We start from the raw sequence: 21,591 nt of genomic DNA, 5'->3' as shown, positions 1-21,591 counted from the left end.
TTTTTTTGTTTTAAAGACATTTGAGAGAAAGAAAAAGAAGGAGGCCCAAGGACAACCATGAACAAAAAAGAAAAGCAGACTGGAGAGAGGAAAATGATAAATTCTAATCAAGTGCCCCAAGTGGTCTCCAACCCTCCCAAATGGCTATTTGGAATTAAATATAAGAAAAAGATCCCCACTTTTCAAAACCAGTCTCCTCTGCTTGTGACACTCAAATATTGGATATCTAGGGATGCCCTTTGTTACACACAGCCTCTATACCACAGCAGAACAAGCACCAAAGAAGCCATCTGGGATTTGTGGGACTCCTTCAAACTCAGGGGTTCCTCTAGCTCATTTTAAGCCTGAAGCAAAAATGGTGTGTATTTTAGACAACTGGCAGGGAGTGTCACTAAAAGTCACATTGAGGAGTAGAGAAATGCAGCCTCAGTGTTTGTTAATGCCTGTCACAAGTGAAAAATGTTGGCTAATGAGTTCTTCCTAGTAAGGAATTCTCCACCTGCCTGACACTGGAGGATTTTTTCTCCTCACCCTCATGCCTTACTTTCAACTAGCACACAAATGTCAGGATGGTTTTTCTAGGCTATCTTGAAATGAAGACTAGTGTTATTGCCCTTTCCTGGGGTGACTATGAGACCATTTAAAGCCCACTGTGAAACCAGCCTGTCACGTACCCCTTGGGGAAACAAGCACCTGTAATTTGACAAGGTCACCCATTGGTCTGGCAGACTGGTCCCCTACACAAGACCTTTTTTTGAAATCAATTTCAGCCCATTTCAATGCTACTATGGTGCCCTGGTCTGACTTTTCCATGGTAGTAGAATGCTTCACTTGAAACAGAACTTTGTCATCAACTTTGGAAGTCAAGTCCTCCCAGGTGACTTTTTAAATGTCCATTAACAAATGACTGAAGGTTCATTTAAAACAATAATTTCAATAATAGGGTGTTTTAGGACTCATTGTAGACCATTTTGAGAAAAATTACTCCAATGTATCTCATATAGGGACCCATGTCAACCTTTATGGTGAAGTAATTAGAGACCAAAGTTGCCTACAACAGTATGGCCTGTAACAAAAAATACCACTGGAAAGAGAGTCAAAAGACCTCAGTTTGAAACTTTGTTCTGCCATTTATTTACCACCTGGGTAAACTTAGGCAAGTTATTTAGCCCTAATGTGCCTCCTTTTCCTTATCTGTAAAATGAAGTTGAACTAGATAATGTCTGAAGTCCCTCCTAGCCATTAAACTACATAAAATCTCTTTTCTTGGTTCCTACTTTTAAGGGGTAGACCCTGGTATAAACAAGAAATTCTTAACATTTTTAGTGTCATAAAACCTCTTTGGCTGTCTGGTGAAGTTAATGGATCCTCTCTTAGATCAATATTTTTAACATAAATTATATATGATATATTCTCATATATTAGCTGATTTGTGGCAAACTCAGAAAACTGCATCACAGATTAATGGAATTTAGAAGGTATTTAAAAGAACATAGACTTCAGGAAACAGAGTCCAGGTCAGTGACTCACTAAAGGTCACATAGCTAATTAGTAGCTGGTTTCCTAATTCAATACAGTACAGAATAACATTTTTAAATAATTGAGGAAAGGGCACAGTGGAGAGAGTGCCAGGCCAGGAGCCAGGAGGACCTAGGTTCAAATTTGGCCTTAGATTCTTTCTAGCTGTATGACTTTAGGCAAGTCACTTAATCTAATTGCCTAGCACTTGCCACTCTTCTGTTTTAGAATTGATACTAAGACAGAAGACAAGGTTTTTTTTTTTCTTTTTTATCTGAGGAAACACTAAATTTAAGATAGAGATTAGTGAAAATAAAGATGAGATTTTTTTTCCTCCATTCAACTTCAGGGATCCCATTTAATTTATCTATAACTTAAGTTAAAGACCTCTGGTACAGTGGGAAAGTAAAATGTTAAAATCTAGGTATGACAGTCCATGGTCTTTCATCTTATATTATCATTGGTAATTTGTTTAAGTATATAGTCATGCATTTTATTTTCTCAGAGTCTGACATTTTCAAATTATGCATTTATAATATTTTCTTGATTCAAAAAACAGTATATTTATATCTGTTTTTCTTACAGAGGAAAAATGAACAATAGGAGAGAGAAAACAACAGTATAAAAAACCTTTTTGTTCTCTGCTGCTAAAACAGTGGAGGAAATGTAGGGATTGATTTTTCCTTTTTTTCAATGCTGTGTTATCTGTCCCCTTAAGCCCTTTAAAAGGGTGTGTCCACATCCCTCTTTGGAACAGAATCTACTATGCAACAAATGCCTTGGACTTGATTCTGCTCCAGTCAAATACACTGTCCATAGCAGAGGAAAAATATACTCAGCTGATGAAAACATATCTGGCTGCCAAATCTTGCATGTTCCTCCTTCCTCATCATGCCCTTTTGGAATCAGCTGCTGTAGATGTACCTAATATGCTTTTCTATTTCTATGAGCCCTCTCATAAAAGGAGATTTGTGTAATTCTTCCTTTTAACAAATATTTCTATATTTAATATATTTTATGTATATTTAACATTAAAATTTATTTATTATAAATATATATAATATATCATAGAACAAATATTTTTATCTATTTGTGGTATTTTACTAATATTGATTTTATTACATATAATATTGATTAAGGAGATATTTGGTTATATATATATATATACACATATAACTTTTGCTGAGTTTATTTCCATCTATACATATATATATATACATATGTATATATATATATCTGAAACTCAGCAAAATTTTTTGATCAGTCCCATGACAATGCCTATGAATTTCTAGGTCCTCCCCTTCCTTATTGGCATTTTCTATTTTTACATACCTCACATTCATTTCCAAATATCTTTCCTCATATCCAGTGAGCTATCCCTTGTTACAAAGGACTTAAAATGAAAGAAAAGCAGTCCCACCAAGCTAAACAACACATTAACCATATCAGATGTGCGCGATGTTCCAAACCCATAGTCCACTTCTGGGAAGAAGAGAGGAAGAAGGTCCATCAGCAGTTTTTTAATGAGACTAATTGTTTCATGTCAATCTAGTTGCTAGAAATTATTAATAATTTTAATCAAAGTCTGAGATTTTTAAAATAGTTTTTGCTGTGGGGGTGGTCATTGAATGATTGATTAGACACCAGAATTAACCTGTTGGAGGCTGGATCTAAATATATTGTATCCTCCAAATGTATTTCTTTAGCTGAATGGCTACTGGAAAATTCAATTTGAGGCAGGTCTTTGGTTGCTTAAACACTTTTATGTTTCTTTCTGAACAATGTTATAAGAGAGGGAAATTACTGTAACTTACTTTCATAGCAAACTGGATGCATGTCCGTTCATCGACTTGATAGGAGACACAGAGCATGAACAAACCAAGATAGGACACCACACAAACCTGCAATGAAGTACATAGAAAAGAGACATTGTCAAGATAGAGTCACGTATCCCAGTAACTTATGTCAGGATGTCTCTCACCAACAACATCTTTATGATTGAACTATTTGCCTTGTACTTTATGATTTTTCTTAAGCTTGACTTAGGAAAACTGGTTTAGATACAAAGTAAACCTAACTTCAAAGGGGAAGGTGTTGAACGGAACTTGGAGTCTAGGTTCAAATCCTGCATTAATTAGCTGTAAAACCCTGGGGAAATTCTTAATTCTCTGTCTCTGTCACAGTTTCCTCGTCTATAAAAGGAAGGAGTGGGACTCAATGATCAATGATCAAAGTCTGTTTCAGCTCTAGATCCATGTTCATAGCTATGATATGGGAACACAGCAATTCTTTCCATTGCCCTTTGATGACTCCTGAATTTATGGAAATCTTAAGAATCATATCTGCCTTAGTAATTGAATCCAAGACTTGAACCCAGGAATTCCTGGCTCTAAGGACAACTCTTTCTTCCATACCCCATTGTGCTCTCCTCTCCTCGGCCAAAAAAAAAAATTATGAAAGCTAGTTTTATAATAGAAAAAATAAGCAAAAGAATTGCATTCTGTGACTAATGTACTACTAAAAGAAAGATTTTGGATGATAGTCATTTAGCAAGTCATTCAGTATCTCAGTTGATAATATCCAGAATTTCCCATCCCTGCAGCTATTTTCAAACCTAAACTATAATTCCTACTATGTTAGCAGTTCTTTTAAATGCTTCCTAAAATGCAAACAAATGTGACTTTTTTAAGGGAATGCAAATTTCCTGTTCTTTCCCATTTACATTATTTGTAGGGTGCTCTAGCCTTTGAAATTAATGCACATAATCTATTCCAGAAAGTGTGAATTGATCCTTCTACTAGCTCAGGAATCCAGATAGATACCAAATGTCTTTTATACCCTAAAGATGTTTCTAGGTTTTTGCATCTTTAGTACTGACTGCATGACTTAATAGCAATAGATAAAATTTCCTGTTAAAGAGCCTACCACTACATGTGTTGGTGAAACCGATTAGAAAGTTCTTTCTAGGAAACAAAGCAAAGAGATGTTGGGTGGATTGTACTCCTCTAGCTGACTGAAAGACACAGACGGTGATGATACTATGGTGAAGATGAACCAAGGTATGGCTGCCATTTACAGCCACAAATGGATTTTTTAGTGAATATTTTAGTGTTAAATCTGATGTCTAAAACAATCTAGTTGGTACCTGTTCATTAAGGATTCACAGACACTGTAAGCATTGGAAGATAGGTACCTATTTGGAATTTTTCACTGCTCCCTAAGATGAAAGATCTCTCGATCAGGTCATGTAATGATTGGTCAGAAGAACTGGGGAACCTTATATTGAATGAAAGAAACTTTGAGAGGACACAATAGCCATCTTCAAATAATTGAAAAGTTGTTGTATATACAAAGTGTTAGTTCTTGATCTGCTTGGCCATGGAAGGAATAATTAGAAATAGTGGATGAACACTGGAAAGAAGAAGATAGATAGATAGAAGGAAAAATTTACCAAATGTTAGAGCTATACTGGTCATATTGCATAATCCCCTTCATTAGAGGTCTTCAAGTAAAAGCTAGTTGACAACTTTCAGCCTTCAGTATGTTGTGGAGTTGTTTTTTTTTTCAAGAATGAGTAAAACTCAGTGGCTTCTAAGGCTTCTAACAATTGTAACACTATAATTTGGTGGCATTGGGCTCTTTTTTTTAAGAGCACTTATTAGAAATGGCTGTGTGACTAGTGGAGATTCAAGTGTTAATACCTAGGCCACGCTGGCATTCTCTTGTATAAAATAACTTTCTGCAGTTCAGAGTTTTCAATGCTAATACTAGCAAAAAATTAGAAACTTTATTTTGCCTTTGCCAATTCACATTTTAATAATTAGCAAAATTGACAGCACCTTATAAATCTGATTTTGTGCCTCCATTTAAACAAAGCTTTCTATTAATAATATTCTGAAAAAAAACAAAATAAGATAAAAATAGCACTGTAGCTTCACTTACAACTGACTTTATCACTAAAATTTTATGTAAATGCCTCTGCCTTCTATAATATTCCAAAGAAATTCTATAAGTAGATCAAAATTTATTTCAGAAATAATGGTTGGACAATACATGTTACACTGATTAGCTTCTAAACTCAGTGTTTAAATTGGAAGTCACATAGAGTAAAAATTACCCCATGAAAAATCAGTCACCTATGAAGTATCTTTAAATGGTTGTTGTTGTAAAGAGACTAGATTCTCTTAAAAAAATAATTCTGAGTCAAGAGAGCATATAGATCTGAAAATAATTGATTGCAAAATTCATATCCACATTTCCCTGTAAGCTATTGGTTTGTCAAGAGGAAATTAGGACTTCTCAAAAAGAAGAAAACAAAAATAGGTAAAGAGTGGGGGACAGCTAAAGAGTACAGTGGGTAGAATGGCAGACCTGGAGTTAGGAGGACCTGGTTTTAAATCTGGCCTCAGATACTTCCTAACCTTGATCCCGACAAAGTCTCCTAACACTAGTTTGCCTAGCTCTTGCCTCTCTGTTTTAAAGTTGATACTAAGATAGAAGATAAGGTGTTTTTTTTTTTAATTATTAGGTGGGGGCAAGTAGGTAGTTCAGGAGATTTAGAACCAGGCATATATATACATACATATATCTATATATGTCTATAGATATCGTATTGATTCTAAGATAAATGTAAGAGTTTAAAAAATAGATGAAGACTTAAGAGGAAGGAAAGCTGAAGATGAGGGGGAAATATGCTTGAATGGACTTCACACCTAAGTGTGATATTAGAGATCACAGCCCGTCATAACCTATACTTCATCTGCGCTTGCTGCTTCTCTAGAAGTCAGGAGGAAACACAAGGAAGTTAAAGGGAACATACCAGAGACCAACTAGCTAACCAGCAATGCTAAAAAGGTCAAGTTAGACCAATCAACATCGCAGCCAATTAAGGCTAATCAACAGCTCTAAACAGAATAAATAGACTGTGCAGGGAGATGTTCTAACTCTGAGATTTAGGGAACAATTTCCTCTCCATTCTCACATTCAGTTGTAGCATATGCATTCGAGTGGAATGGCAGACAGCTCTCTCTCCCTCTCCCTCTCCCTCTCCCTCTCCCTCTCCCTGTCTCTGTCTCTCTCTGTCTCTCTGTCTCTCTTTCATATATATACACTCTGCCCCTCTTCCTGTCCTCACTCTCTCTCATAGTTGAATTCATATAAATCAAATATATGCATCAATACAGATATGCTATCATATTATACATGTTGATTCATACAAAAATTATGAAATTTTAGCGACTTTCCCTACCACTTCCTAGATTCATTCTAGAATTGATGATGTATCACCAGATAAACTCATCTGCAAGAAACTCATTATCTTGGAATCTACGTCAGCTTTGCTATCTTATCAACATCCTTAGTTGCTTCTGCCTCTCTGATTAGAGACAGTTAATTAGGTGGTACAAAAAACTACTCTCACAGGCTCCCTTTAAAGAGGGCTCAAAAAGCAATCCATCCCTTCATTTGCTACCTGCTGCTCTACTTGGTTTCAACCCCATCAGTATTTTTATTGTGCCCCTTTGTTGGGTACCCTTTGGTACTCCCCATATACCCTTTTGATCTCTTTTTGTGCCTTTCTCCATTAAATTGCAAGATCTTTGAGGGCAGAGACTGTCTTTCTTATTTGTATCTATTGCACTTAACTGAGTACCTGATACATATTAAGTGCTCAGTGTACATTTATTGTAGAGTATAATTTATTATATTTCTAGTGTTCTTCTATGAACTAGTAACTCAGTGAGATAAAAAAAAATTATGACTTTATCCTGTCTTCTTAGAGCTCAGCTGTTTAGTAGGAATGAGCACAAATAAATAAGGTGATGTGGAATATGGTAAGTGATAAGAGAAGTAGGTGGAAGGAGCAGAAAAAGCAATGTAGGGAATCAATTTCAGCTGAGTAAGATTTCAAGAAAACAAGGAAGTTGGGCATGAAGGGCAGAATCCTAGGTATCAGGATATCATAAGTAAATGTTTGGAGGCAGGAAAGAGCAGATCAAGGTTGTGGAGTGATGAATTTGACAGAATCCCCGGAGAAAGCATGTGATATGAGATAAGTCTAGAAAGACAAATTGGAGTGAGACCAAAGAAGATGAGTATAATCTAAGGAATTTTACCTTTATTTAGCTTGCTGTTGAGAGCCATTCAAGTTTTTGGAGCAGGTAAGTGACATAATTGATGCTTTGAATAAATATTACATCATTATTTTAAAGGGGAAAGAGCAGAAAAAGAGAGAACTCGGAAGTCCAATTGAGAGGCAATTAGTGACTGAAAAAAGATGGTTGTGAAAGTAAAGAAAATTAGGAAAGTATTTCCAGAGGCAATAGCAAAAGATGACTATGAGGTTTCTATGATAAGTGACTGAAAAAATGGTGGTACCAAGAATAAAAAACAGGAAAGTTAGCAATAGCAGAAGGTTTTGGGGGGATGATGATGAGTTTAGTTTGGTATATTTTGAAGTACAGCTCCTAGAAAAAACATTTCAGCAGGTAGCAGAAAGTGCTTCTCTGAAATTCAGGAGATGAGATTAGAAATAACTATTAGGAGTGTCTCCATATTTTTTGTTATTAAGTCATGTTTAACTCTTCATGACCCCATTTGGGATTTTCTTGGCAAAGAGTCTAGAGTAGCTTGCCATTTCCTTCTTCAATTTATTTTTTTTACAAATGAGGAACTGGAGCAAACTTACCCAGGGTCACCCAGGTAGTAAATGTCTGAGACCAGATTTGAACTGAGGAAGGTGAATCTTCCTAACTTCAAGCCTGACACTATATCTACTGCATCACATAGCTGCTCTCCTCATCTATATAGACATGAGGATTGGTGAACAAATTAACAAAAACAAATAGAGAAATTAGGAAAGGATGGAAGTAGGACATGTGTGAGGACAAGCAATATCAAGAAGAAAAGCCAAGTTTCTTTCTAAGACAAGAGTGGGAAAAAAGGGTTTTAAGGTTTATGGGTGGGTGGGTTAGGGAGACATTAGGAAAACTTGACTCAGATTGACTCCATCCTATAATAAAGTAGGAGATAAGGTCATCTATTGACGGGGAGCAGTTTCCAAATAATGATGGGGAGAGTGGGAAGGGTTAGAACTTTCACAGTGGGGAGTATGATGGAAAATCAATAAGAGAGTAATAAAAAAACTTTGTTAGATAGCAGCAAAGATTCTGATGAATTAAATAGCAGCCATATTTAGTGAAGCAATTTTCAACATGGCTTTACAAGTTTCCCTAGAAACCCTTGTCAGATTAGAAATGAAAATACAGAAAGTAGATAGATAATAGGGATAGTGGAAATTGATGGTTGGCAAAGTAAAGCCAATAGAATGTCTTGAGTGAAGGGAGGAGAGATTATAAAATGTGAACCATGAAATAATTCGCAATGGAAACTATTCTGAGTAAGGAGGCAAATGATTCCAGAACAATTTTACCATGCTGCTGCTCATTTTCCTTATTTAGGCTGATAGTAGAGACCATTTAGGAGAAGTTTAATGACTACATTTCAATGAAAGCAAAAAGCAAATTGAATTAGAATAAGGGTATGGAGTGGGTGGACGAATAGAACATGGTTAAAGGAGAGAATTTTAGGGAGTGATATTTCAGAGATGGAGTTCTTGAAAGAGTTGGGTCTGGCACATAGCAACAGCTTACTAAATGCTTGCTGACTGGGTAGGTGGTAACATGGAATAGAATTAAAAGACTAGACTTCAGAGGATAAGGGAGCTGGGATAGCAAGGTGTGAGGTGGGTCATTGAAGTAGATATTGAAATTACCAAGAATTATATTGATTAGGTGGAAAGAACTAATGTATTCAGGCACTGATGTTATTAAGGCACTTGGAGGCCTGGCATGGAGATCTGTAGACTGAACAAGGGTAAGGATGGAGAAAGAGTGAATGGTACAAGGAGGATAATGAGAGATTTTTTAAAAAGAAAGATTGTCAAATGATAAAGGCAAAGTAATGATCTGGAAGAGTCAGCAGGGAACCAGGCTTATGCCAATCTCTCCTCCTCCCTGTGAGCTAAGTGGAGTGGGGAGGAGGGGGAAAGGGCAGCCTTCATTGGAGAACCATTAGTGATAGTGCCATCAAGGGAAAGGTAGGTTTGATTTGATTTAGAGCCAGGATATGGAAGAAGCATTTGTGGAAAAGGTCAAGGATAGAGACAAGTTTTCTCACAATAGAATGCATATTCCACAGGGCCTTATGGAAGCCACTCGTGCAACGGGTAGACAGGTAGAATTGACCAGAAAAGGTTTAAGGCTAAACTCTGTAGAGACAATGGTGGAGCAAATAGGGGATGTATCTAGTTCCTTGAGTAGTAATTATAGGTAACAGAGTTTTTAATTGTTAATTGTTTAAAATATTTGTTGCTTGGGCATTTTCATGGAATCTGTAGATTTCATAACAGTGGCATGGCATACCAATAGTAGTGCTTTATTACTGGACTCTTTCTTGCTCCGAAGTGTAAGTATTTTTGGATTAGTATTTACATTATCACTGATTTGGAAATGGGGCTGGCTTTCTGGCCACAGGGAGGAAAGCAAATTTCAGATGCCAGACTAAATGTCTCGTTTCCCAAGCTGGCAGGATGTAGGAGCGCCAGGAAGACATGGTCCTCTGGCTTCCCAGGAGGGGAAGGAGAGAGCTCGTTCTAATCAGCAGCTAGAGCTGCCAAGCCTATCTCCCTCAGCATTCCTAGATCTTGGGTCAATGCTCCTATTCGATATGGTGAGAACAAGGTAGTTATGTGATGCTTTCAAGGAGGCATTTATTTGATCAGAAATCGGGGCCCGGAGGCAAACAGGTGGTATCACAAAGCATGAAATTAGAGAAGAAATTTATTGTGTTAGGAAGCCCAAGACTGAAAATAAAAAATAAATATCCCTAAATATGATTGGACTGATAAGAAATTCAGTTTAGAAGTGATGCCTGATGCTTTTGTGTTTTTTAATGAAAAAGGTTATATTTACCATTTAAAACCCATTCTGTCTGATGAAGTTAATAAATGCTATGTTAATGGTCAGGGAATGACTTATTACTGATGTGGGAGTCATTTCTGGATTAGCTCTCAATACATGAGCAGACCCCAGACTTCTAAAGCAAAAATCGTAATTAGTGCAAAGCCGAAAGAAGAATAAAAATGAGAAAAAGATAGAGTAAATAATGGAAACAATTCAATCCTGGTCTATTTAAAAACATTGATAGTGATAATATGGAAAAAAGAATATCTCCACAGTTACTTTGTTTCTGTTACCATTAACAGAGAAGCACAAGACCAGGAGCAGGTAGGTAGCACAATGGACAGTGTGCTAGGCTTGTAGTCAGGATGGTATGAGTTCAAATATGACCTGAGAAAATTCCTAGCTATGTGACTCTGGGCAAGACACTTAATCCCAATTGTCTAATTTTTGCCTTTCTTCTTTCTTAGAATTAATATTAAGATAGAAGGTAAGGGTTATTTCTTTTTTTAAAGAAGCAGCACAGGACCACCAGGGATTCAGAAGAGGTTTGATATTGAGACATTTCAGTCCTGTTTGATTCTCTGTGACTCCAAAACTCCATGGGTTTTTCTTTGCAAAGATTCTGGAGTGGATTGCCATTTACTTCTCCATCTCATTTTACAGATGAGGAAACTGAGGCAAACAGAGTAAAGTGACTTGCCCTGTTTCACACAGCTAGTAAGGGTCTGAGGAACTCAGGGAAGTGAATCTTCCAAGCCCAGTGCAGTGCTCTATCTATGGCATCCCTTAGCTTCCCATAGAAGGTAGAGAATGCAAAAACCACATAATTTGTAGACTGATGGTTACCTTTAACATATATTGGTACTCTAGAAAAAAATAGGATCTTGTCCAATCATTAATAAAGAAACAGGATTGTGTTGATCTCAACATGTTTGCTATAAATGAAACCACAAGAAGGAAGTTGTCACTAAATGGAAGGATCATCCACAGGGACTATTTGGAGAGTCAAATACAGGAATTGAAGGGGTTGGTTTTATTGTTTATCTGGGGGGGGGAAGAAACATCATTTTATGACATATTTAATTATTTCATATTGCAGTGCTAATGGAAAGAACTGGGGAAAACTCTACAGTGGAAATGATTGACATTTATTTAGCAAAAACCCATTTTAAATTATGAAGCAGAAAATCTATGTAGAGCACAATAAGATCATCTAATTAAATCAATATACACCTTGATATGGGGCAGATAGATGGTACAATATATAGAGCTCCAAACCTGGAGTTTGGAGAACCTGATTTCAAATCTGTCCTCAGACACTTACTAGCTATGTGACCCTAGGCAAATCAGTTAACCCTGTTTGCCTCAGTTTCCTTATATGTAAAATCAGCTGGAGAAAGAAATAGAAAACCCTTCAGTATCTTTGCCAAGAAAACTCCAAAAAATGGGGTCAAGAAGAGTCAGACATGACTGGAATGATTGAACAACAACAAAACACTTGGTTGTTTGATTATAGTACAAAGAAAAATAGGTGAGGATGACAAGAAATGTAAGGAATATCATGGATCTGAAATAAGTAAAAACATTGGCCAACAACTTGTAAACTAGTCTCCCACTTTTACATCATGAATGTTTTTAAAGAAAAGGATCAATAACTGCTACACTTGGCAAGCACTGAATAACACCACAGAAATGAAATTGATTATATTTTCCCACATAAGAAATAACTCATTATTAATGTAGAAATTAGCCATGAATCCCCTGTGCATCACCAACTTGTCAGAGCAAAGATCAAAAACAGAAAAAAGTTAGTAGAAAGGATACAAATTTAAAAAAAATAGGGCATAAAACTTAAATAGTGCAATACTGACTATTCAAGAAAGTTATTAATATCAAAACTATGTAATAGAAGGTTGTCACAAATTGTCACAAATTATTATAGTATGAAGAATTTTATGTGATTTAAATCAATTGCCAGAAAAAAGAGACCAAACAAACCTAAAAAGCACCTTAGAAAAGAGAGATGAGAGCCAAACATTGGTTTAGCATATAAACTTGTTTGTAAATCAAGTTCTCTTACAGAGAAGGATTTTGGAACATTATAAACAATTTAAACATTGAAAGAGGAGCATAAAATAAATAAAAATAGAAAGAAGCAGTAATGCATAAAACTTGTTTTTTTTTTTAATTTGGCAAGAAAACCAAATAATTAAAATCATTTTGCAGGCAATTAAAAAAGAAAATAATGGGACAATTAAAAAAGAAAAATAGAAAAGATATACAAACATTTTTAAAAATTATCATCATCAAGGAAAATTAAATTCAATATAGATTCTAAACTGGAATATCAAAAATACTTAAACAAAGATGGAAAGAGGACCTGGATTAGGTCAAGTATACCCAGAAATGATCTGTACTAGAGGTGATATTACTGCTGTAGCAATGAGGGGTTTATTCCCAGATAACAAAGGAAAAACCGGGGACTAAATGATCTTATTTATACCCCTCCAGGGGTAACCATCAACATCCATAGACCTATAAACCCGCTTTACAATTCATATAGTAATAGTCATCCTTTCCACATTGCAGCTTTCCTGATTGCAGTTTTGCTATATTGCAGGTTGGCATAAGAAATTAAATGGGAATTTTTGGAGAGTTTTGCAGAAGACAGAGATGACACTCAAAGGTCAGCAGATGACACAGTAACTCAGAAATGCAACATATATATATATATATATATAATATTACATAATATCAACTTATTTTCTCTTTTAAAATCATAAATATATACAATTTCTTTTTTAAAGTTAAAATTCTTAAAAATTAAAGCTTGTAATAAAAGCATAAAAGCCCAAAACTTTTAGGTAGATTTTCCAGATAATGGGGTCATACATGTTACCCCTAACTTCCATAATGTGGAGGGGATATCTGCATTTTTAAAAAATGAGAATCCTCTAGACCCATACTCAAAAGTACCCTAAATGAGAATATTAACCAGGAACATGCAGATTTTCAAAATATTTCACAATAGACCACGTCTTCATAGAAATTTGACTGAGAGAATACAAAATCTTGCTGTTTAATATCTATTATTAAAAGGAAAAAAAAACATTTGATTCAGTAGAGCAAAATACTGCCTTAAATGTTCTCTCTTTAAAGTAGGTGTTTCTATCATAAAATCAAAATCACTCAAGATCCCCAGAAGGATAGAATAATGGAGATTAACTTGTTTGTTGATGTTCTAATAAGAACTATGAAATGAGACATAAAATACAGAGAAGTAAAATCCCCAACAGTGTCTGGTATCATAATGGGGACAATTCGACACAAAATCCAAGTTGCAGGAAGATTTTCTATGAATGATAGATTCTACAGATGTATCTATTTGCAAATGACAAAGTACTGATTGCATCAAGACCGTAAACATTGCAAAGCCTTCTAGAAGAGATCCATAACTATTCAAAAGACTGCTTCAACCATCCACTCTAAGAAAAAAAAAAGTAAAGGATGTCTTTTGTTAAAATTATCATATGCGGGGGCAGCTGGGTAGCTCAGTGGATTGAAAGCTAGGCCTAGAGACTGGAGGTCCTGGGTTCAAATTTGGACTAAGACACTTCCCAGTTGTGTGACCCTGGGCAAGTCACTTGACCCCCATTGCCTATTCCTTACCACTCTTCTGCCTACTCCAAGACAGAAGGTAAGGGTTTAAAAAAATAATAAAAAAATAAAATAAAATTATCATATGCAGCTTGATGGAATAACTATAGAGCTCATCAATCATTTCTATATCTACATATGCATATCTATATAATGTATATTTAGATAATATATAAATTTAGGTCAAATTTGCTCATCTTTTTTGTTTCTGAACTATTCAAAGCCATTCAGAATAAAAATGGGTAATAGAAGGCCTATAAAAAAGAAAAGAAATCATACCACATATACATACACCCATCAGCGCTCTTTGCATCTTCCTAAAAGTATAAATTACAGAAAAAGTGAATGTCAACATTCCTAATACAGGAGTTCTCTCACAGTGTAGTGTTCCAGTAAAAGCAAAGGTCTTGCCCCTTATCCCTATATATAGTCCAAAAGAGACAATATGTTAGCCCCTAAATTAAGCAGGAGGAAGGCATACTGGATTGCCTCAAGGAAACTGTAAATTTACTTTAATGACATTAAACTCCTCCCAGAAACAAAAGCCCAACTTTTAATGCCGTTATTCTCCTAGCATTGTTATATGAATACAAGAAATGGTACATTAAAATCTTCAAAGAATTGAAAATGAGTATCAAACAAAGGGTACTCCAAAGGTCCTTGTTGGTGATGAACAGGCTTCGATGTGCAGCAAATAAGGAATTTAAAGAACATGAGAAAAAATGCCTATAAGGAAAATGGGGTGAGGGGATGAGCTGGGTATTTGGCCATGGTGAGGGACAGCAGCTCCAATGACCCTCTCAGAGCCTAGCAATTGGAAAGGATCCCTTGTGATGAACTTATAGATGGACATGGACAAGAATCACATAGGACAAGTTACGATCAGCACTATGAGGGAGAATAATCACATCTACAAGATCAAGATGGATTTGTGTGTATGTGTGTGTGTTTAAATAGTTCTAATTTTTTCTGACTACACACCACTAAGCTGGAACAACAAACAGGGATATTGAAGTTCTACTTTTTGCCAATTTTCTCTCTCTCTGTCCCTGTCTCTCTCTCTCTCTCTGTCTCTCTGTCTCTCTGTCTGTCTGTCTGTCTCTCTTTCTCTCTCTCTCTGTCTGTCTGTCTCTCTCTCCCCACCCCCTCTCTCCCTCTCAGAAAGTCCCACTCTAGACTTATACTGGCACTATCATATTTTGTAGTATAATAGTCTTTGTTTCTATTCCTTGGCATGTCCAGCTCACCGTATCTCCCTATTAAGTATAAAATCAAAAAGATGATACAGATGCCTACCTGCTAAGTCAGGAATATTCAGAACAAATTTACCTAATTAACACTCTGGCCCTTTTCATGTTAGTAATGGTTAAAGATATTCCTACCTTCAGGCATTTTAAAAGAATGCCTTTTATTGGTATTGATTTCTTTCCATGTGATGAGCATTTATATTCTGATCCTGTAACATATGTACTGCCTCCGACTTATTTTCTTCCCTTTCTTTTGGTCAACAAAAGTGTCTGACAGGGTTCTCTGTAGAAAATCAATTTCTCCTGTCAAAATATCTTTCAATGTTCCTTTCCTCCTCCTTCCATTTCCCTCCTTTATTTCTCCACTCTTTGCACTCATATGTCTCTAATGTACATTTTCTTCTAAGAGTTTGTCATCTCTAATATTGTTCTCATGTTCTAGGTTTTAAATTCTTCAATTCAATAAATATACCCTCACTTTGTGACTATCTCAAAACATATTAAAAACTGACTGACCAACAACAATTGGAATAGACCTGAGTCTGTTTTGTTAGATGATAATTTGAAAAAATTTCTCTGAACTCTCATCCACTTAACTGGATTTCCATGACAAATTTGGTATCCATTACTAACAAATAACAAATTAAATACTCTACACTTTTTTAATGCAATGCAGTCACTGAGAAAGGTATTTTGCATACAGTATTTGCCTGGGATTTAGGAAATCTGCTGTAATGTGTTTTGTTGGAGTTTCAAAAAAAATCAGATATACTCAGGTCTTCAAGATCCCTATGAGATTCAGGGAAGATAATTGATTGTGACTTCAGGAGTTTTTCTGGAGTTATTATTGCCACTACCGGATAGCTAGATGGTGCAGAAGATGGAGAGGTGGCCCTAGAGTCAGAAAGACCTTATTTCAAATCTAACCTCAGTTGTGTGACACCGGGCAAGTCACTTAACCCTGTTTGGCTCAGTTTCTCCATCTATAAAATGATCTAGAGAAGGATGTGGCAAACTACTCTAGTATCTTTGCCAAGGTAACTCCAAATGGGGTCACCAAGAGTCAGACAAGACTAACAAACAACTAAACATTACCAGTGCCATATGGCTTTACAATTTTATGCAGTATTAAACCACAGTTCACGCTGTGAGCCATTATAGTCCCTCATGTAGTTTGACCCAAAGGATAGTCAGCTGTCAAAACTTACTCAAAAAACCCAACAAAAACTTCCTAGAAAGGAATGGCCTGGGCAATTCAGTGATAGCAACTATAAAAGACACAAGGTACACGTGCATTTCACATGTCTTAGCTTCAGCATCTTCACTACATAGAAATTTGCTCTGTTGTTTAGTGGATTTGAATTCTACATGTTTAAAATGGAAAAGAGTTCCTTTCTCTTTTTGTTAATAAATAGACTGATCACAGTTAAATGATGGTCAGGGAACTATCTGTAATTTCTTGGATGGTCTAATGTGCTCTTCTGCCATAGCCCAAGAGCACTGTACTATCTAATGAGAAGCTGACATCACTATCATCACCAACTCTACCATCTTTCTGGCTTCCTGTGACCTTTACATATTGAGTCTACTCTTTGGGGCCAGGTAGAAGTCTTTGCATGACAGATGTTCATAGAGTTAAAGTCAAGGATCTCATCCTCCACCTGCAGGTCTTTTCCTTTAATTGATGGATATGATACAATTTTTGAGTCCCCTCACTATTCTGATAACTCTACTCTGAAAAGTGGAACAGTTCTGTGTCACTTGGAATGGAAAACAATACTGCCCTGGGTCACACAGCTAGGGTGTGAGGCTATATTTAAACTCAAGCCCTCTTGACTCCAGGCATACATTCTAACCATTCATTGTACCACCTAGCCTGGCACAGTGTCCTCCTTTAAACAATATTTATTGAATTGAAGTGTCAAGGATAATATCTGGCATCCAGATTCTCTTACTCCTAGTTTAGTATTTTCTGCACTATACTGTGCTGCCTACAGTAGTGGCTCAGATGTGTTGTTCTTTTGTTTAAATGATTAATAGTAATAATAAACTTTTAAGGTTTGCACAGTTCTTTACATATGATATATTTGATACAACTACATTGGGAAGCAAGTGCTATCATTATCCCCATTTTACAGAGAAGGAAGCTAAAGTCAAAAGAAATTAAGTGACTTACCCAGAGTCCCACAATTAATAAATGCATGAGACAGGATTTGAACTTGAGTCTCTCCTAAAACATCTTTTTGACATGTTAAAATTTTTGAGAATGAAGATTTTAAGAATGAAGAAAAGGGAAGGAGATAAAATGTTTAAGAAAAACTAAGGAAGAATAGATTTGGTTCATAGGGGAGATTTAACAATCTATGAAAAGCTTCTGAAAATTACTAAAATGGATTGGATGTTGGAGTAGATGTAACTCAAACTTCAGGTTTCCATAAGCCTTTGTGATTTGTGCTATCTCAGGCTATCATGGTAAGGGAAATTGTTTTTTTCCCATAGGAAGTAAGATCCTTGAAGGTAGAGAGCAGGGACTAGGAGCTCTGTGAATAGAGTGCCAGACCTGGAGCTGGGAGATGTTGGGTTCAAATCTGGCCTCAGATACTTCCTAGCTGTGTGTGACCCTGGGCAAGTCACTCAATCCCAATTGCCTAGTATTGATTCTAAGATAAAAGGTAAGGGGTTAAGAAAAAGAAAAAAGAAAGCAGGGACTACAATTTTATTTATCTTTATGTATATAGTCTAAAATAGTGCCATGCTTATAAATGCTTATTGAGTTGAATGATAATCTTTCCAGTGGGGAAGCTAGGTAGTTAGTTAGAAGAATGCTGGGCTTAGAGTCAGGAGGACTCCTCTTCCTAAGTTCATATTTTACCTCAGACTTTAAGTGTGTGACTCTGGACAAGTCACCTAACCCTGTTTGCCTCAGTTTTCTCATCTGTAAAATGAGTTGGAGAAAAAAATGGACAACACACTCAAGTATCTTTTCTGAGAAAGTCCCAAATGGAGTCATGAAGAGTAAGAAATAAATAACTGAAAAACAACTAAATAAGAAAATCTTTCCAATACCTACACAAGGTATGGAGATTGATTTACTTAACTGTACTTCACTTAAAGTTAAAAGATAGCCAATCAATGATGTGCAATTATATGCCTCATATGTCTTTGAAAGCCATTTTTTGAAGTGAGATGAAACCAGTTAAGTGTGATTCAATCTGCTGGGCAGGTTTTCATCATACTCTCTGGGCGTGATGCATAAAATCAAAGTTAGCTGCAAAAGGAAGATTTCAGAAATTGGAGCAAGTTGTGATTTTCTAGAACATCCTCAAAAGGAATTCCTGGTGGCAAACAGGAAGGAAAGGCATTGGCTTCACCCTTAGCTAGTTTCACTTTCCTCACCTTTTGGCCGGAGGAGGACTGTGAGAGAGCCAAAGGTCCTGAGAATGTTGGACTTTCTACCCTCCCATTGGGGTTCTAGCAATGTCTTCAGATTAACTAATAGTGATATTTGCATTGGGAGCCAAGGTCACCACACAGATTCACCATCTTAAGGGGAACTCCACGGATTGTCACCAGGAGCTGTATATCTCTTTACCACATTTGCTCGCTGCTTGAGCCCACTTTTCCTGGGACTCTTTATGTGTTTATGAGAGATTGTGTGACAGATCTGGGAAACATGCTTCAGACCAAATGTTCTTGTTTTAGTATTTTAATAAATACTTCTTTATAAAACATACCCAGGTGAATAAATAATCCTCAAATGATAATCTCAGGGAGAAGCACACCTGTGAGGACTCAAACCAATGGCATTAAAGAAGGCATCCCCAACTGCTTCCTGGTACACTCAGAACCCTGAGAGAGAGAGACATCAACTGATCCAGGAACCTGACTTCCCTGTGAGAGTAGGAGCTAGAAAAAAGAATTCTAAGAGCTCATATGGGCTATCCTACCACATGTGCAATTTTAAAATAAACAACAAAGAATACCACTAAACTTTTTCCTTAATAAAAATAATTTTAAAATTGCTTTATTATTTACCACCTAGAAAATGCAAATTGTAGTAAACACACTGAGTTGGGTTCCTCTAATAGATTAGTGAAATATTTCACAGACAAGCATTTTATTGTTGAAAACTGATGTTCACCAGCTGATAATTTTTTCACTACAGCCACTGCTGAATACAATCTACTAAGCCCTGTAGAAGCTATGATCAGCTTTACTAAGGAGTGTATCCACAAATTTGAAGTTGTAGATCTCTTGAGATATTGAAGTAACAACAGATCATATTTATACTTGGATATAAAATAGACATTATATAATATATTACACATTTTATATATGTATATATGTTATGTATAATGTTATATAATGTATGTTATATTCTCTGGGGTGATCCTCATAATAACCTCACAATAAAGCATGTGGTTATAAATATAAATATTCCCATTTTGAAGACCAGAAAACTAAGGATAAGATATATTAGTTGATTTAAATAAAAATTTTAACCCAGATCCTGACTTGAGACAGTAACATATGAGTGGCACAATATTAGGGCTATGATCCAAGGCTGACCAAAGAAGAAAAACAATGTTTTTAAGCTATATTAGAGGAAAGAGAAAGATCAAAGAACCAAAAGGACTATTAGTTAGCAAGGATGAAACGATAATAATGGATAATGGAAATAAGACAAAACTGTTCAACTTTTATTTTGCTTCAGTTTGGACTCAGAGAACAGCATAAAATGGTTAATAGGGGTTAAAACTCTATTATCTCTCCATTATCCCAATTAGAAGATCATAAGATAGCATCTGGTTGTCCTTGATGGGTTCATCAGCAGGCCTAGAAGTATTGCCTGTCAGAGTACTGAAAGAAAAGGCAAGTGATACTGCTAAGTAACCATTGGGAAGGACAAAAATACTAGAAAAAGGTCAAACACAATGGGAAAATAGTGAAAAGACTGGAGTCTGCAAACTATAGGTCAGCGGATTTGACTTCAGTTCTTGGAAAAGTTTGAGAGTATATTTTTATGAGTAATTGAATGGAAGAGTATGGCTTTTAATCAAAGGACCTGGGCTTGAATCCTTGTTCACTTCTTCTTTCTGAACCTTTGCTTCCTCAAATGTGTAAGGAAGTGATTAGTCTGAGATTCCTTCTAGATCTGAATCTATGATCTTGTCATATAAAGGTGGCAGGGAAGAGAGGGATTACGAAGGGAAAGTATAACTTTCAAGAAAAAAAAATGGTCATGAGTGATTAACTTCATTTCATCTTTAACAGGGTTGCCAGACTGGTAGATCTGGGGATGAGATGGCTAGCTAGGGATAGATAGATGGACAGATAGATAGATAGATAGATAGACAGATAGACAGATAGATAGATAAACTTGATTTTTGCAAAGTGACAACATATGCTATGCTTTTCTTATTAACAAAAATTGGTTTGGATAGACTCAAAAAGGAGAAATTCTTGGTTGGAATATCAACTTGGAAGGAAGTTTCTAGTGGAGTGCCTCGAGGCTTCCTGTTTTGCATATTCATCAATGACTTGAATATAGCATATCTTGTGACACAAAGATGACACAGAGCTAAGAGCTAATATATGAGATGACAGAATCAAAATAAAAAACGTATATCATCAAGGCTAGGAGATAAGGTCAGTTCTGACATGATGAAACAATAGGGATATATATATGGTTTTCCACTTGTGTTTAAAATTGTTACCACCACTTTGTGGATAAGGAACTTAAGTCCATGTAGTTTTTGCAAAGTTGGCAAGATGAAAAGTGCCCATCAATCTCAGTCCCCTCTAGGACTACCTCAGGAATAATCAATGACTTCTAAATATCCCTGTTGAGAAAACTAGAGCTCAGTAAAATCTTTGAAATGCAAGCACTAATAATAAGAGAAAGCTAGAATGATAAATAACCTAGTAAACTTGAAATAATTAAATGGATAATCAAGAGCTCACAACCCAAGAGGGGGAAAAAGAGACTGCTACCTCTAAATCCATAGTCTTCAAATGCCAAAAGAGGGAATAAAAAAGATAAAATAGGAGCCTTAGTAGTAGTCTTAAAGAAGGAGGAAGAGAATGAAGATAAGGGGGAAAGGAGACATAAGAGGAGAAAGAGAGAAAAAATAAATGGAGAGATAGAGACATAAAAAGACTGGGAGATTACATTGAGGAAAGAATGAGAAAGAGTAGTAGGAGTGAGG

General features: G+C 36.0%; 1 protein-coding gene across 1 annotated transcript in view; it reads right to left on the bottom strand.

The window, feature by feature from the left end:
* The window catches only part of SSPN (sarcospan), a 59,202-nt gene that overhangs the window by 11,458 nt on the left and 26,153 nt on the right, over nt 1–21,591 (bottom strand). The window contains exon 2 of the mRNA XM_001362721.5: nt 3,333–3,419. Coding sequence (XP_001362758.5) covers nt 3,333–3,419 — 87 coding nt within the window. The remainder of the gene's footprint in view (nt 1–3,332; nt 3,420–21,591) is intronic.

This window comes from Monodelphis domestica, chromosome 5 (assembly GCF_027887165.1).
Source record: "Monodelphis domestica isolate mMonDom1 chromosome 5, mMonDom1.pri, whole genome shotgun sequence".
NCBI classification, from domain to species: Eukaryota; Metazoa; Chordata; class Mammalia; order Didelphimorphia; family Didelphidae; genus Monodelphis; species Monodelphis domestica.
The sequence above is the reverse complement of the archived record's forward strand: the minus strand, read 5'-3'. Positions and strand labels throughout refer to the sequence as shown.